Source organism: Eleutherodactylus coqui, chromosome 6 (assembly GCF_035609145.1).
Source record: "Eleutherodactylus coqui strain aEleCoq1 chromosome 6, aEleCoq1.hap1, whole genome shotgun sequence".
NCBI lineage: Eukaryota > Metazoa > Chordata > Amphibia > Anura > Eleutherodactylidae > Eleutherodactylus > Eleutherodactylus coqui.
The window spans coordinates 203,926,735-203,941,782 of record NC_089842.1 but is presented as its reverse complement, the minus strand read 5'-3'; the positions used below and the strand labels follow the sequence as shown (position 1 = coordinate 203,941,782).

At 45.6% G+C, this 15,048-nt stretch overlaps 1 protein-coding gene across 2 annotated transcripts in view; it reads right to left on the bottom strand.

The window, feature by feature from the left end:
- The window catches only part of INO80 (INO80 complex ATPase subunit), a 158,150-nt gene that overhangs the window by 76,110 nt on the left and 66,992 nt on the right, over window positions 1-15,048 (bottom strand). For both annotated transcript variants that reach the window (XM_066608638.1, XM_066608639.1), the window contains exons 14-17: window positions 13,871-13,966; window positions 11,454-11,513; window positions 1,454-1,596; window positions 1,216-1,300 (exon numbers count right to left, since the gene is read on the bottom strand). In XM_066608638.1, coding sequence (XP_066464735.1) covers window positions 1,216-1,300; window positions 1,454-1,596; window positions 11,454-11,513; window positions 13,871-13,966 — 384 coding nt within the window. The remainder of the gene's footprint in view (window positions 1-1,215; window positions 1,301-1,453; window positions 1,597-11,453; window positions 11,514-13,870; window positions 13,967-15,048) is intronic.

Here is a 15,048-nt window from a genome sequence, read left to right as displayed (position 1 = left end):
AAAGTTACATTAATGCAAGTTTAGTTTGGGAAGTAAGAACAAATAAAAATCTGGTGTGGACATATGGCATGGGACAATGGAGTTAGATACGGGACCCATTTTATGAAAAGTATATGAACTATAACGTTTGTAGCTTTCAATTGTTATTTTATTTTTTGATTTTTCATTTATTAAAGAGCCAGCTCAATGGGAAAAAGATCCATGCCATCAACGTGTACGGCCTACAAATCATTAGATATCCTGCTTGCATAGTAAACTGGCCAAAAGAAGACATGGAGGCTGCTGATATGAAGACCCAGAAGCTTCTCACGGAGGTTTTCACCCAAAGTCTGTACAACAAATGGAAACAGGGTGGATTGGGTCTGATGGGGGTCAAAGCCACAATCCTACTTGAGGTTGAAGTGGGTGACATTGGCAAATTCTACCAGTGGCAGAAGAAGGCTGGGCTCAGAGAGAGCATTAAGGCAGCGATCATTGAGCACCAAAACAAGCACTACTGTTAACAACCAGATCCATATAAGCAAGGATTTACCACACTAGACAGGATCCAATGTGTAGCCTGTGCAGAGAGGCCTCAGACAGTCCAACACATAGTGGCAGGATGCAAGCAGAAACAGCATGCACTCAACGGCTCATCCAAGGAGAGGGCATTGTGTGCAGAAACATCTGCATAGTGTATGGGTTAACCCCTCACAAATCCAGGTGGGAGACCCCATAGAGGTTTGTGGAGAATAACAGGGTGAAGATCCCATGAGACTTCCACATACAACCAGACATTGTGATAATTGACAAGGCCAAAGGACAGCAGTGGTGATAGATATACCAAGAGACAGCAACATCAGGAAGGAGGAGTATGAGATGCCGGAGAAGTACTAGAGCTTGAAAGTAGAACTAGAGAGGTTGTGGAAAGTGAAGGTCAAAGTGGTCCCAGAGGTGGTAGGAGCACTTGACTTCGGGATGTGACTCCTAAGCTGGAAGGGAAGGACTTTAACAAATTCTAGAAATAATAACTGAGCACTCTGTCCAGAAGAGCGCAATGCCTGGAACAGATAAGATTCTGTGTAGATCCCTCTAACCCAAAGGACCCAAGGTTGAGGAAAACAAATACCACCCATAGGGGTGAGAAAAATAAGATGGGGAATATTATATATATTTGGTAAACCTATGCCAACATGTGATTCAGTGTATTACAACAACATAAAACCAAATATTTACCTCAGCCATTGTATTTTGAATGGGAGTGCCAGTTAGAAGTAGCCTATTGCGACACTGAAACTGTAGCAGGATCCTCCACCGAACACTAAAGATCAAGAAGAAAAATTCAGGTTTCAATATCAAAAATATTTTTGACAGTTGCAAGGAGAAAAAAAATAGCATTTGCAAAGTATTGTGGATTGGCATAGGAAACACAAGTCAGGTCCTGCATGGGAATAATGTAAAATATTTCAATTACCTAGAACTGCTCTTCAAGGCTTGGGCCTCATCCAACACCATATATTGCCATTTCACTCGCTGGAAGTATTTTACATCCTGCACTACAAGCTGGTAGCTAGTGATCACTACATGGAAAGGAGCTTCTTGTGTGTACAGCGTTTTCTGAAAAGTCAATAGGGGGAAAAAAAAATCTAATCAGTAAAAATATCCTGCAATGCCATTATATTGCTCAAATAATAAATCCTATGACCATGTTAAAATCAAGCAATTTGCTGAAATTACTGCATTAATTGCGATTCACAATTTGATAACCGAGCCAACGTAACTGGTCTAAACTTAAACTAGACTGTCTTAAAATTCAACAGATTGGCAAAGCTACTGTGATAAATCTGGCACATTCAAAGACGGTCTAGTCTAACTTTGAATGGTCTTCCTTTTAGGCCGTATCAGTAAATAAGCTCCTATATCTCCCAAGATCCATTGTTTTTTTTACTGTGTGCACTTCTGGATGTCAGCATGAATAATGGACACTAATGTAGAGCACACAAGGCAACAGAGTAAAAAAATCGTGACAAAGTTAAGATCCAATAAGAGTGTCAGAGGTAAGTAGAGTAGGAGGAGGTTGCTGTAAAACTGACACATTAGCACAGGAATACCTAGTGTAGCACGAGTGATAAATCATTCTGGGCTTTGAGCAAGCAAGACCCCTTTCTGTGGTCAGAATACACTGTACCAATCTGCCATAGGCTCCCAACGCACACATATAGCATGAAATACACACACAATAAAGATTGCAGCATATTCTATCATGGCAAGTAATACACGCGCATAGATAGTGCATGCTTAATGCTGATCTCCATGCACTGTCATTGCATACTTGCTGCATGCTGGTCAACTGTCACATGTGGGTAGCACGCAGCAAATTACACTCGTGTGAAGCAGTCTGCCAGAAGAAGTTTGCTTCCTAAACCGAAGCTAATCCATGGTAGACGACAATAAGAGCACGAGTTTATGCTACTGCCGCCACTCTATAGATGAGATTTCTCAGTCTTAAGTGCTGGATGCTAATTACTTGCCGACTGTCCGATTTGACTGGTCCTGGTTCTCCTCATCTCCACTTTTTAAGAGCTATTACTTTTATATCATTCCGTAGACATAGCCGTGTGGAGGCTTGTTAAATGCAAATGAGCGTCACTTCTTAATGGTACTATTTAACGTTACATATAATATATTGAAAACTTTTTAAAATGTTTAAGTGCAATGAAATAGAAAGAAAAAAATAAAAAAATAATAATTACATCATTGTTCTCATGGTTTTCAAGGTCACATTACCTTTATTCTGTACTTAAAGGGGTTGTCCCGAGGCAGCAAGTGGGTCTATACACTTCTGCATGGCCATAATAATGCACTTTGTAATATACATTGTGCATTAATTATGAGCCATACAGAAGTTATAAAAAGTTTTATACTTACCTGCTCCGTTGCTGGCGTCCTCGTCTCCATGGTGCCGACTAATTTTCGCCCTCCGATGGCCAAATTAGCCGCGCTTGCGCAGTCCGGGTCTTCTCCTCTTCTCTATGGGGCTCCGTGTAGCTCCGTGTAGCTCCGCCCCGTCACGTGCCGATTCCAGCCAATCAGGAGGCTGGAATCGGCAATGGACCGCACAGAAGCCCTGCGGTCCATGAAGACAGAGGATCCCGGCGGCCATCTTCAGCAGGTGAGTATGAAGACGCCGGACCGCCGGGATTCAGGTAAGCGCTGTGCGGGTGGATTTTTTAACCCCTGCATCGGGGTTGTCTCGCGCCGAACGGGGGGGGGGGGGGTTTAAAAAAAAAAAAACCCCGTTTCGGCGCGGGACATCTCCTTTAAGTAGAAATTTAGCAGTTACAATTAAAGGTTTTCCATCCCCATTGCAAATTACATTTTTACTGAAATAGTAGAACCCCTTTTTTTCCCCCCAAATCCTGTCACGGTAAAAAATCATCATAACCTTTATTGTGGATATTAAAAAGAAAGCCAAGAGCTGATAATGTGAGAATACAACCTAATGCACTACCATAGGAAAGCGTTAATTGTTTTTCTCATACATATAAGTAGTCATAGATAAATATCCCGGAAAGGAATATAAAAAGTCTACACACCCCTGTGAAAATGTCATTTTTTTTTTGTCATGTTAAAAAAATAATTTCACATCTCTTTCCACCTTCAATGTGACCCGTTATTATCTGTACAATTCCATTGGAAAACAAACTGAAATCTTTTAGGGTGGAAAAACTGATATTTTTGGTATAACTTACCGTAAAATCTCTTTCTCGTCATGTTCATTGGGGGACACAGCCAGACCATGGGATATAGCCACTGCCCTAGGAGGCGACACTAAGCAAAAAAGTGTTAGCTCCTCCCCCCTGGCTATATTCCCCCTGCAGGCACTCAGCTAATCAGTCTGTCTGCAAGCAGTAGGAAAGCCAGTGGGAGTACGATTATGCATACTATATCTTATACATACCAAAATACAATGTTTTGGCATAATTTTCTGCCGAACAATGACCGAAGAACAGAAAGTTCCAGCAACCGCTTTAATAAACAAGGGGTGGGTGCTGTGTCCCCCAATGAACGTGACGAGAAAGATTTTACGGTAAGTTATACCAAAAATATCTGTTTCTCGTCCGTATCATTGGGGGCCACAGCCTAGACCATGGGACGTCCACAAGCAGTCCCGAACAAAATATACATTGGGTGGGCTATTTACAAGTTTGACCGTGTGGTCAATGGACCGCCGCCTGCAAAATCATCCGGACGAGAGCGGCATCCGATGATGCAGATATGTGGACCTTATAAAATTTTGAAAACGTGTGTAAGCAGGTCCAGGTGGGTGCCTTACATACCTGAAGCGCCGAAGCTCCGTGACGGACCGCCCAGGAGGCCCCTACCGCCCGTGTGGAGTGGGCCGTAACCCAAAATGGTGGCGCGTGTCCTGAGGTGCGATACGCCTCTGTTATCAAGGACCTTATCCACTTAGATATGGTGACTTTTGAGGCTGCCGAGCACCTCCGGGCCCCCTCCGGAATCACAAAGAGGGTGTCAGTTTTACGGAATTCTTTGGTTCTTTTTACATAAATTTTCAGCACCCTCACCAAGTCCAGGCGGTGCAGTGTTTTTTCCTTCGTGTGTACTGGTGTTGGGCAGAAGGAAGGCAAGACAATATCTTCGTTGATATGGAAATCAGAGACTACTTTCGGTAGAAATTCCGGTGATGGCCTCAGTACCACTTTATCTTGATGGAAAGTCATATAGGGGGTCTGTATAGACAAGGTCGCCAGCTCCGAGACCCTACGAATGGAGGTAATCGCGACCAGGAATATTACCTTCCAGGTCAGTAGCCGCATAGGAATCTCTCTCAGCGGCTCAAACGGTTGGTCTGTCATAGCCTCCAATACGAGATTAAGATCCCACGCTTGGACCGGTGGTTTCAACGGTGGTGTAGTATGGGCGACTCCTTGCAGGAATGTTCGCACAGCCATTCTGTTTGCGACTGGTCTCTGGAACAGCACCGTCAGTGCTGATACCTGCCCCCTTAGCGAGCCTACCCTTAATCCTATTTCGAGACCCGATTGTAGGAATGCCAGTATTCTGGCCACCGAAAATTGCATCAGCTGGACGTGTCTCCCTCCACACCAGGTAAAAAAACTTTTCCAGACTCTAATAAATAGCCGACGAGGCCGGTTTCCTGGCCCATATCATTGTTTGAATCACTTTCTCAGAAAAACCTTTTCTTCTTAACACCTCGGTCTCAACAGCCAGGCCGTCAAATGTAGAGACCTGGAATCTGGATGTAGTAAAGGCCCTTGGGATAGCAGGTCTCTTAGATCCGGTAGGTGACATGGTGCGTCGTTCAACATTTCTCTGATGCTCGTGTACCAGCTTCTTCTTGGCCAATCTGGCGCTATTAATATCGCTGGTCGTCCTACCCGTTTGATTTCCCCTAATATTCTTGGTATGAGAGGGATTGGAGGAAACACGTACAGGAGCTTGCATTTGGCTGGTGTCAAATGTCATGCCTAAGAACTCCAGGTGTTGTGCTGGTATTAAGCACGCTTTGTCGCGGTTTATTATCCAGCCAAATTCTTCTAAGGTTTCCATCGCGACGCATAAACTCCTGATGTTTCTGTCCCGCGATGGTGCTTTTACTAGAACATCGTCCAGGTATGGTATGGCCGCTATACCCTTCACATGGAGTAGTGCCATCACTGCTGCTAGCACTTTCGTAAATACCCTTGGGGAATTTGAAAGGCCGAATGGCAGAGCCGTGAACTGAAAATGTCTTCCCTGCGTCTTGAAACGAAGGAATTTCTGGTGTGCTTCCCGAATCGGAATATGGAGGTATGCGTCCTTGATGTCTATTGAGGACAAAAATTCCCCCGGCTGCATGGAGGCCATCACGGATTTGATCTACTCCATCCGGAAATGCCTTGTTTTGACGAACTGATTTAGTCTCCTCAGATCCAGTACCGGTCTGACTCTGCCGTCCTTTTTGGGCGCAAGAAAGAGATTTGAATAGAAACCTTGCTTCTCTTGCGCCCCTGGCACCGGTTTCACTACCCCGTGCCAGAAGGTTTTCCAACACTAAATGTAAATTGGTTACTCCTTCCGGAGCGGCAGGTACTCTGGACTTGCAAAACGAATCCTGCGGTAGAGTCGCGAACTCGAACGCGTACCCGGAGGCCACGATCTCCCGCACCCACGCGACTCTACTATGTCTCCCGAAATTGGGAGAGTCTGCCCCCCACCCGGGTGGGGGCGGAGACTCATGCTGCATTCTTTGATCCCGACGCCTTAGATGTTCCCGGTCGGGACCGCCATGCCTGTCTCGTCTTGAAGGTTGGACCTTTCCCTGTGTCTGTCGGGACCCTCCTAGATTGGGACCACTGCCCTGTACCAGAGCGGGATGAGAAACGCCGAAAGGACCGAAAAACCGGTTCTCTCTTCAATGGGACCTTTTCCTTTCTCATTGGTATTTGTGGTAATGACGTGCTTTTGCCGCCTGTGGCGTCCTTTATCAAGTCATCTAACTTGGACCCAAAGAGCCTATTACCCTCGAAGGGTAATTTTGTTAGGACCATTTTGGACGCTGAATCGGCCGACCAGATTTTCAGCCAAAGAGTTCGCCTTGCTGCGACAGATGCGGCGGATGCTCTAGCCACGAACTTAGCTGCGTCTAGCTCTGCTGTGCATACGAACTTGTTTGCTTGTATGATATTGTCTGTTGTTTCAAGTAGTTCACTAGGTGGAGCGCCTGCCAAAATGTCTTTCCGCAGCTGTTTGGCCCAGGCTACCGAGGCTTTACTCACCCATGCGGCCGCAAAGATCAGCTGCAGGGCGGTGCCTGCGGACTGAAAAACTGATTTCGTCAATGTATCCAGTTTTCTATCCTGAGGATTAGTCAGAGTTGCCAACTCGGCTGTTGGTAACGCCGTGCCTCTGGATAGCCGTGACACCGGTGGATCGACTACCGGGGGTACTGCCCAACCCTTTTTCAGATTACCTGGGAAGGGGTATGTGACTTCCCAAGTTTTTCCGGGTTGCCTAAATTTTTTGTCAGGATTCTGCCATTCTTTATTAATGACGTCCGCGAAGTCCTGATGGTCTGGAAACGCCTGTCGCGGTCTCTTCTGATGTCTGAACGACACCGTGGATGGAATTGTCTCTGCTGGCTCCTCCGTCACTTGGAGGGTTTCTCTTACAGCTATTACTAGACTGTCCATTAGGTTTGTCAATCGTGAAACCTGTTCGTCGTCCAGATCAGAAGCAGACGAGACTGCAGAGCGTTCGTCGTCTTCTGATCCACTACTCTCGCCCGCTGTTCGGGCTGTATCCTGCGAAGCCCGGGAGCATGATGCCTGGGGGAAGTCATGGCGGGCTCGGCCCGGTCTTGCAGAGTACCGGGACCGTGAAGAATGCCTCGATCTGTGATAAGTACGGACGGACTCCCTGTACCCCTGGGAGCCATGAGAGTCCCTGGACCGCCTGGACTTGGAGGGTCTAGACGACCTCCTGGTATGGCGAGACTTACGGGAGGCGTCTTCGCTACTGCGAGACCTCCTTCTTTTGCGTGCCCTCCCGTGCGCATATTCCGAAGAGGAAGCTTCAGAGCTGGATTCTAACCGGCGTAAAATTGCCGCAGAAGATGTGGCCAGGCCGGAAACGGCCGCGGCCAAGGACCTAGCCCATTGGGGTTCGGCCCCTGGCTCCACAGGGGCGGCGAGGGGCACCGGGGTCCCTGGAACTGCGCGTGCCGTGGTACACTTAGCGCAGCGGGGGTCGGTTTGACCACAGGCAAACTTAACGCTGCAAGATGTGCAAATGTAATTCTTCACCCTCCTCTTGGCAGGGCTGTAACCCTCTGATTTAGGGTCAGACATGGCACAAAGGGAATGCTACGTACTGCCACAGGAGTACCTGCAGGGGGGACAGGGGAGGGGGAGGGGAGACACCACGAAGTGCTGCCTTGGCAGGGCTTACCCGGTCAGGCAGCTGTTTAAGCGGTTCCCCTGATCCAGCTGGAGCCTCTGGTCCTGAAGCTTGAAGGCCGTCAGCTGTCGGCGTGGGTCCACCACATGGAAATAGTAGCGCTGGTGACCTGGCAGGTGTGTGGCAGGAACTGCTGCGGGTGCTGCTACAGGTGCTGGTGCCCGTTACAGAAGGTGCTGCTGCTGTCCGGGTGCTCACTCTTTGGTAATAAGTCTGCAGGGCCATGTAAGCGCTGGATGCTGTGTGCTGAGAGCTGCGCACAGTGTAGCGCTAGACAAAGGGACTGTCTTGCTGCTGGGAGTGGCCATTCCTCTGCCTGGCTGCTTCTTTTAAGTCTTTTTCCGTGGCCGGAGGGGGGAGTGGCTAGCCCCAGAAGTCCGCCCGCGACCCGGAAGTGATGTTTTCTGGCCTAGCGTCGGCGCCCCGCCCCCCAGAGCGCCGCGCCCGGAAGTGACCTGCCCAGCCAGCGCCCCGGCATCCTGCTAGTATGCCGTGCCCCTACACCTGTTGCTGGGAGAGCTGCTGCTGCCATCGTGATGCTGCCCGTTCTGCTTCATTAAGGACGTCCGCTCCTAAGGTACCTTGCGTCCTGTCAGGGGAGCCACAGCCTGGCCACACGTCGACCTGTCTCCAGCAGTGCTTCCCCCTATGCGTCACTGGTCAGAAAGTGCGCCACTCCAGGGAGGGGGAGCCCTATGGCTGGCGGGTAACCAACGCCGGGCTCCTTTTTCTTCTCTGGGTGAGACGCCACAGAAGTGGTGAAGACACCCCCTGCCTGCGTCTCCCCCGGGAGGCCGGTAGAGCCAGGGAAAGGCCCCGACTCCCTGGATTCCTGTGTATAGCCACGTCTGCCTCCTAGCAGACACTAAGCTAAAGACTGATTAGCTGAGTGCCTGCAGGGGGGATATAGCCAGGGGGGAGGAGCTAACACTTTTTTGCTTAGTGTCGCCTCCTAGGGCAGTGGCTATATCCCATGGTCTAGGCTGTGGCCCCCAATGATACGGACGAGAAATAAAATAATGTAGTTTCACCCTTGTTTCAGCCTTTGACTTTGTCGGTATTCAGTCTTTTGGGTCAGTGTCCATCAGCATGGCACATCCCGATTTGGTAATCTTTGCCCACTCTTCCTTGCAAAAGCACTCCAATTCTGTCAGATGACAAAGGGATTCAAAGTCTGGGCTCTGGCTGGGCCATTGCAAAACTCAGATGTTTTTTCTAGAGAAGCCATTCTTTTGGTGATTTTGTGGTATACTATGGGTAATGGTTATGCTGAAAGTTGAAATTCCTTTTAATCAGAGGCCTGAAGGTTTTGTGCCTAAATGGGCTGATATTTGGAACGGTTCGTAATTCCCTCCACTGTGACTAAAGTTTCAGAAGCAGAAAAACAGCCCCAAAGCATAGTGCTGACCCCACCATCTTCACTGTGGGTATGGGGGTCTTCTGGCAATGCGCAATGTTGGCTTTGTGCCAAACATACCATTTGGAATTATGTCGAAAAAGTCCGAGCTTGGTCTAATCAGTCCATAACACGTTCTGCCACATACTTTTGGCAGAACTTGATGTAACTTTTTGTCAAAACACAGCCGGGCTTGGATGTTTTTTTCTGTTAGAAAAGGCTTCCGTCTTGCCCCTCTACCACCCAGCCCAGACATGTGAATAATACAGGAGATGGTTGTCACACACTACACAACCAGCACTTGTCAGAAACTCCTGCATCTCCTTTACTGGTGCTGCAGGCCTCTTGGCCACCTCCCGGACCAAGTTTCTTCTGCTTTTTTCATCAATCTTTAAGGGATGTCCAGTACACAGTGTTCCATGGTCTTTGCAATGCCTTGGAAATTTTTTGGTCTCAACTCCACATTCAGTCTGCCTCCGCCTGCTAATGTGGATAAAAGGAGAAGAAACAGGGAGACATACTCGCAACTCACTCGGGATACTTACTCTAGTGATCCGTTGGTGAAAATACTCACCTATTGAGATCAACCCAAGCGTCCACCAGTGGCATGCTCTAGGATTTCAGCAGTGTTCCCCATGGCGCTCACCTGCCTTTAGCGAGCAACTATGGCTGGAGGACCACGTTCAAGCTAATGCTCAGACATGCCGCTTTTTCTTCTGAGGTCAGAGCTGGCAACAGAATGGTTAGCGCCGTTCTGTTCACCCTCTCCTTAATGGGGTAACACGGAGAGTCCTGCCTCCCTGAACCCAACTTGAAGATCGGCAACAAAAAGATTTGTCTCCTACAGACACTAAGCTAAAACCGATTTGGCTCAGTGTATGCAGGAAGGTTATAGCTGGTAGGAGGAGTCAACTTTTTTTTTTTTGCGCTTAGTGTCTGCTTCCTAGTGGCAGTGTCACTCATTTAGGGCCCATTTACAATTGCATAAGAGTTTGTAAGCAGAATTCAGAATCTCCAATTTTATTTAAAAATGTAACAAACATTTCCATTGTTTCTCATTTACTTTCAATGGGTTTTCCCAAAAACTGGTTGCTTTCAGTTTGTTTCTATTGCATTAGGTTTCCCTGAAGTCTGCAGTGCCATTTGTCCCAGATAAAAATAAAGGAAACATAACGGAACTAAAAAAAAAACAAAAACAAAGCGATCAGCTTCATTTTTTTTATAAATCCACTTAAAGTAAATGGGGAAAAATGGGAATAGTTGAATTCCATTTTCCTTTTCCAAAAATGGAACAGACAGAATTGTCCCGAAAACACCCCGCCTAGGGGTGAAAGCAGCTTAATTTCATTACACCATAAATAATGCATTTTGAAGATGTTCGCATTACAATTTGACCCTTGTCGAGAGTGCTTTGATCACCGTGGCTAATGTTTCCAACAAGTTTACTTGAAATGACTTATCACTTGCTGCCTAATATATCTCATCTAAAGTTATTCACTTCAGCTGGTAAGGCTAGGTTTTCCAAATGGCTGTTTAATCGCGATATTTCTACTGCTTGTTTGGTATGCATGTTAACTGGCCGCATCCATCAAAAAGCTGTCTGAAAACCATGTGCAATTTACTGCAAAATGCCACGGCTTTATGATGTAGTTTTCAGCTGACTGGCTGCTAGAGGTGAAACACCTGGTTTCAATGTGCTTCACTTGTAACAGCCGATCGCCTGATAACCGCAGTGCAAAACTGCAGTATCTCACAGTAAAATGCATGCGGTTTTGAGATAGTGAACAACATGCACAACATAGAAGAAACTTAATAAAACGGTGATGCTAAAGCCATGCGGAAACCCATTGCAATGGTTTGAATGTTACAGCTAATTGTTGTATATTGTAGGCTGTACATACAATTACCTAATGTATCTATTACCCAAATTGCTTTCTTTAGCAGGAGGACAGATACAATAAAGCAAGCAGGAACCAATATTAATTCTAGTAATATATTAGGCAGACAAGAAACAGACATTCTAAAAATATATAACATTCACTTTCGAATTTACCTTACTTTATACATAACATGTATACGTCTCATTAATCCTCACCTGACCCCAAAATTTCCTTATTACTTTCCTTTCGTGAGGATTGCCCCAGTAAGGCAGTACCTAGAAAATAAACCAATATTATTAGTCACCAGGAGCTAGTCATAGTGGGGTTAATGTGATATCATGTCTAGTGACTGTCAAATATTAACCTTGCTCAACAAAATCAAAATCATACAGCATTTTAAAAGGAATCTGTCAGCTGGAACATACTATCCAAACTGCAGGAATCACGTTACAGAGCAGGAGGAGCTGAGCTGAGCAGTCCAAGGGGCGGAGCCATCAGTGATTGATCCTGCATGTGCAGTCATATACAGACAGCTGCCAATCACTGATAGAGATAAAGTTGGTCCTAAACTCAGAATGAGCAGAGATTTAAAATGATATAAAATTGAAGTTATACTCAATCTTTTCCCACAAAACTATACTATATATCAGTCTGCTTGGCTCCCCCGCTTCATAACATGCTGCCTGTGGATTGCACTGTGTTTTCAATGGGACAGCTTCCTTTTAAAGGATCTGTTTATATTTTTTAGTCACTTAAAAAGAAGGGTCCGGCTTTTTTTTTTCCAGTTTTGCTCAAAACTGTATTACAGCAATATGTTTACTATGGTGTCATAGCATTGTTTCAGCACCCCGGCATGTTTACATCACTGATGACATCTGGTCTCATGGCCTCCTATTGGCTGCAGTGCTCATGTGTGTAAACAACCACATGGCTGCTGCAATGAAAGCAAAGAGAAAACTGGAGGATTGGAGTGGCAGTGGGGAGCAGTACGTCAGGAGGTAGGCGAGTATTTATTTAGCTCTACCCCCACTCATTACCACCAGTACATTTATAAATGGAAAACCCCTTTAATGAAAAAAGTTGGTGGGCAACGGGTATCTAAACAGATCCAATTGTTATCAATGGGAATCCCTTTTTCCATCCAACATGAACAAAACTATCAGTTTGTGACCATCATTAATAAAGGACTGTTTTTGTACCTGACATAGAAATATTGCATGCAAGAAGTGTACTTAAAGGAGATGTCCCGAGGCAGCAAGTGGGTCTATACACTTCTGTATGGCCATAATAATGCACTTTGTAATGTACATTGTGCATTAATTATGAGCCATACAGAAGTTATAAAAAGTTTTATACTTACCTGCTCCGTTGCTGGCGTCCTCGTTCCCATGGAGCCGACTAATTTTTGGCCTCCGATGGCCAAATTAGCCGCGCTTGCGCAGTCCGGGTCTTCAGCAGTCTTCTATGGAGCCGCTCGTGCCAGAGAGCGGCTCCGTGTAGCTCCGCCCCGTCACGTGCCGATTCCAGCCAATCAGGAGGCTGGAATCGGCAGTGGACCGCACAGAAGAGCTGCGGTCCACGAAGGTAGAAGATCCCGGCGGCCATCTTCAGCGGTAAGTATTGAAGTCACCGGACCGCCGGGATTCAGGTAAGCGCTGTGCGGGTGGTTTTTTTAACCCCTGCATCGGGGTTGTCTCGCGCCGAACGGGGGGGGGGGTTTAAAAAAAAAAAAAACCGTTTCGGCGCGGGACATCTCCTTTAAAGGGGAAAAGGGAAGTGAGCTAGTGAAACCAGGAGCCCGCAGAATATAGCTGATCATTATACAAGCACACTGCAGCATGGACACTAGGCAGTTTAAGGAACCCGTCACCAGAAATGTTACTATTAAGCAGCATTACACACTTCTGCCGCAGCTTGAACAGTAAATTCCAGGTTTCCCCTTTTAACAGGATGGAGAACCCTTCCATTTTCGCAAGGAAGTCAGAAGTGAGCTCAATAAGTGACTACTGAACAGATGGATTGGCCGTGCAGGTGGTGAAGATAGTGAACAACTTCCTTGGCCTCCATGTTCTCTGGACCTTGCCAAATGGGCTGAATTGGCTTCTGCCTCATTGAGGGGTTTTGTTTTTTTTGCCTTCCTCTGGATCAACAATGGGGAATGGAAACAGGCTGAACTAGATGGACATTGTCTTCTTTCAGCCTAACATACTATGTTACTACCGGTATGTTAAACCTTGTGATTTTGTTTCTCTGGGGAAGTGTTAAAGAAACAGTCTACATTGCGACCCACCATACATGATCTGCAAGTACGCACCATTGCATCAGTCAATCGTGATACGCTACAACATGTATGACAGGAACTTGACTACAGGCTCTATGCATGTTGAATGACAAACGCGGTTCATATTGATCACCTTTGATGTGGAAAACATGTTTAATGTTGTGCAACAACACCTTTTTGAGTTTGTTTCCACTTATATCAAATTTATGTATCAGAGTGTCATTAAACGGGAGTTATGAGGGTTTTAAATGAGAAAGATCATCTGTAATAATCCTGTATTTAAATTAATTATGGGAAGTTTATTAAAACAATCCTATAAGTTCATGTGAAAGATTATAGATATTTCATTACCTTAAACCTTGGCACAAATCTTGAAAACTCTTGATGCCAATTATTCAATGTTGATGCAGGTGAAATAATGAGAAAAGGACCCCAGATATTCTCCCGCTGGACAAAAACAGAATCATGTCAGAATGTAAGAAAAGACGATTTATACTTTTTAGAAGATTACTCGCTCATTTAACAACACTACTATGCCATTCCATAACAATAGATCCCTACTAATGTTTTTATCAAAGAATCAAATACTGACAGAGTAACACATGGTTGGATTTAATCATCGTAAATGTAGATTTTGAGTATGGGCTCAATCCAAAAGCCGTTATGTGACCATTTCACCATTTTATAAACGTGATCTACCCAAAACGCTAAACATTTTATTCTTGCTATTACCTTGTATGCAATCATTTGAGAGACAAATAGTCTGGACTTCAGAATGAAACTTTTATCAAACACTGTAGACGGCAATTGGAACTACTTGGGTTCTACTCTGCAATCTAAGGTCATTTCCATGCACGATGTGCCAATTATTCCGGAGGACTTGGTGAGTGCAATAACTTGTTTGCCAATTCAGTACTCTACTTTTTGTTGGCCTACTACACTATCTGGTGCAGATATTATCTTTGTTTTGTGCATAGGTTTTTACAGATTGTTTTCGTGCACACAGCAAAAATCATGAAAATAGTAATGAACAGAAAAGTAAAGTATCAGAAAAGTGCAGGAAACAGTCATTATACGGTGTTTAAACATTAAATGCGTTTTATAATTTCTTTATAAACTGGAGGGCAGGAAATGATAACTAAAAAAAAACCTAAAGTTATACTCACCATTCGAATCCCTCTGCAGTCCAGTGCCGCCGCGCCTATCCTCCCCGTTTACATGACCACTGCAGCTGATCACTGCCTTCCGTCAGTGACTGGTTACAGCAGTGACATATGACTGAGATGTCACTGCTGCAGTTTGTAAACAAAAACTATCAGTGAGGACAGAATGGGTGGCACTAGACCTGAGGTGAATGAAATACAGTATAACATTTTTTTTTTGCTAGCATTTCGTGCCTTCAATACTTTTTCATTAACCTGGAACACCCTTTTGAGGGTATGTTCAGAAAGCAGAATTTTCAGTGTAAATTCCGGGTTTTTTTGGGGGGGGGGGGGGGTGAGGATTTTTTGAGATTTAGCCTTTTTCAA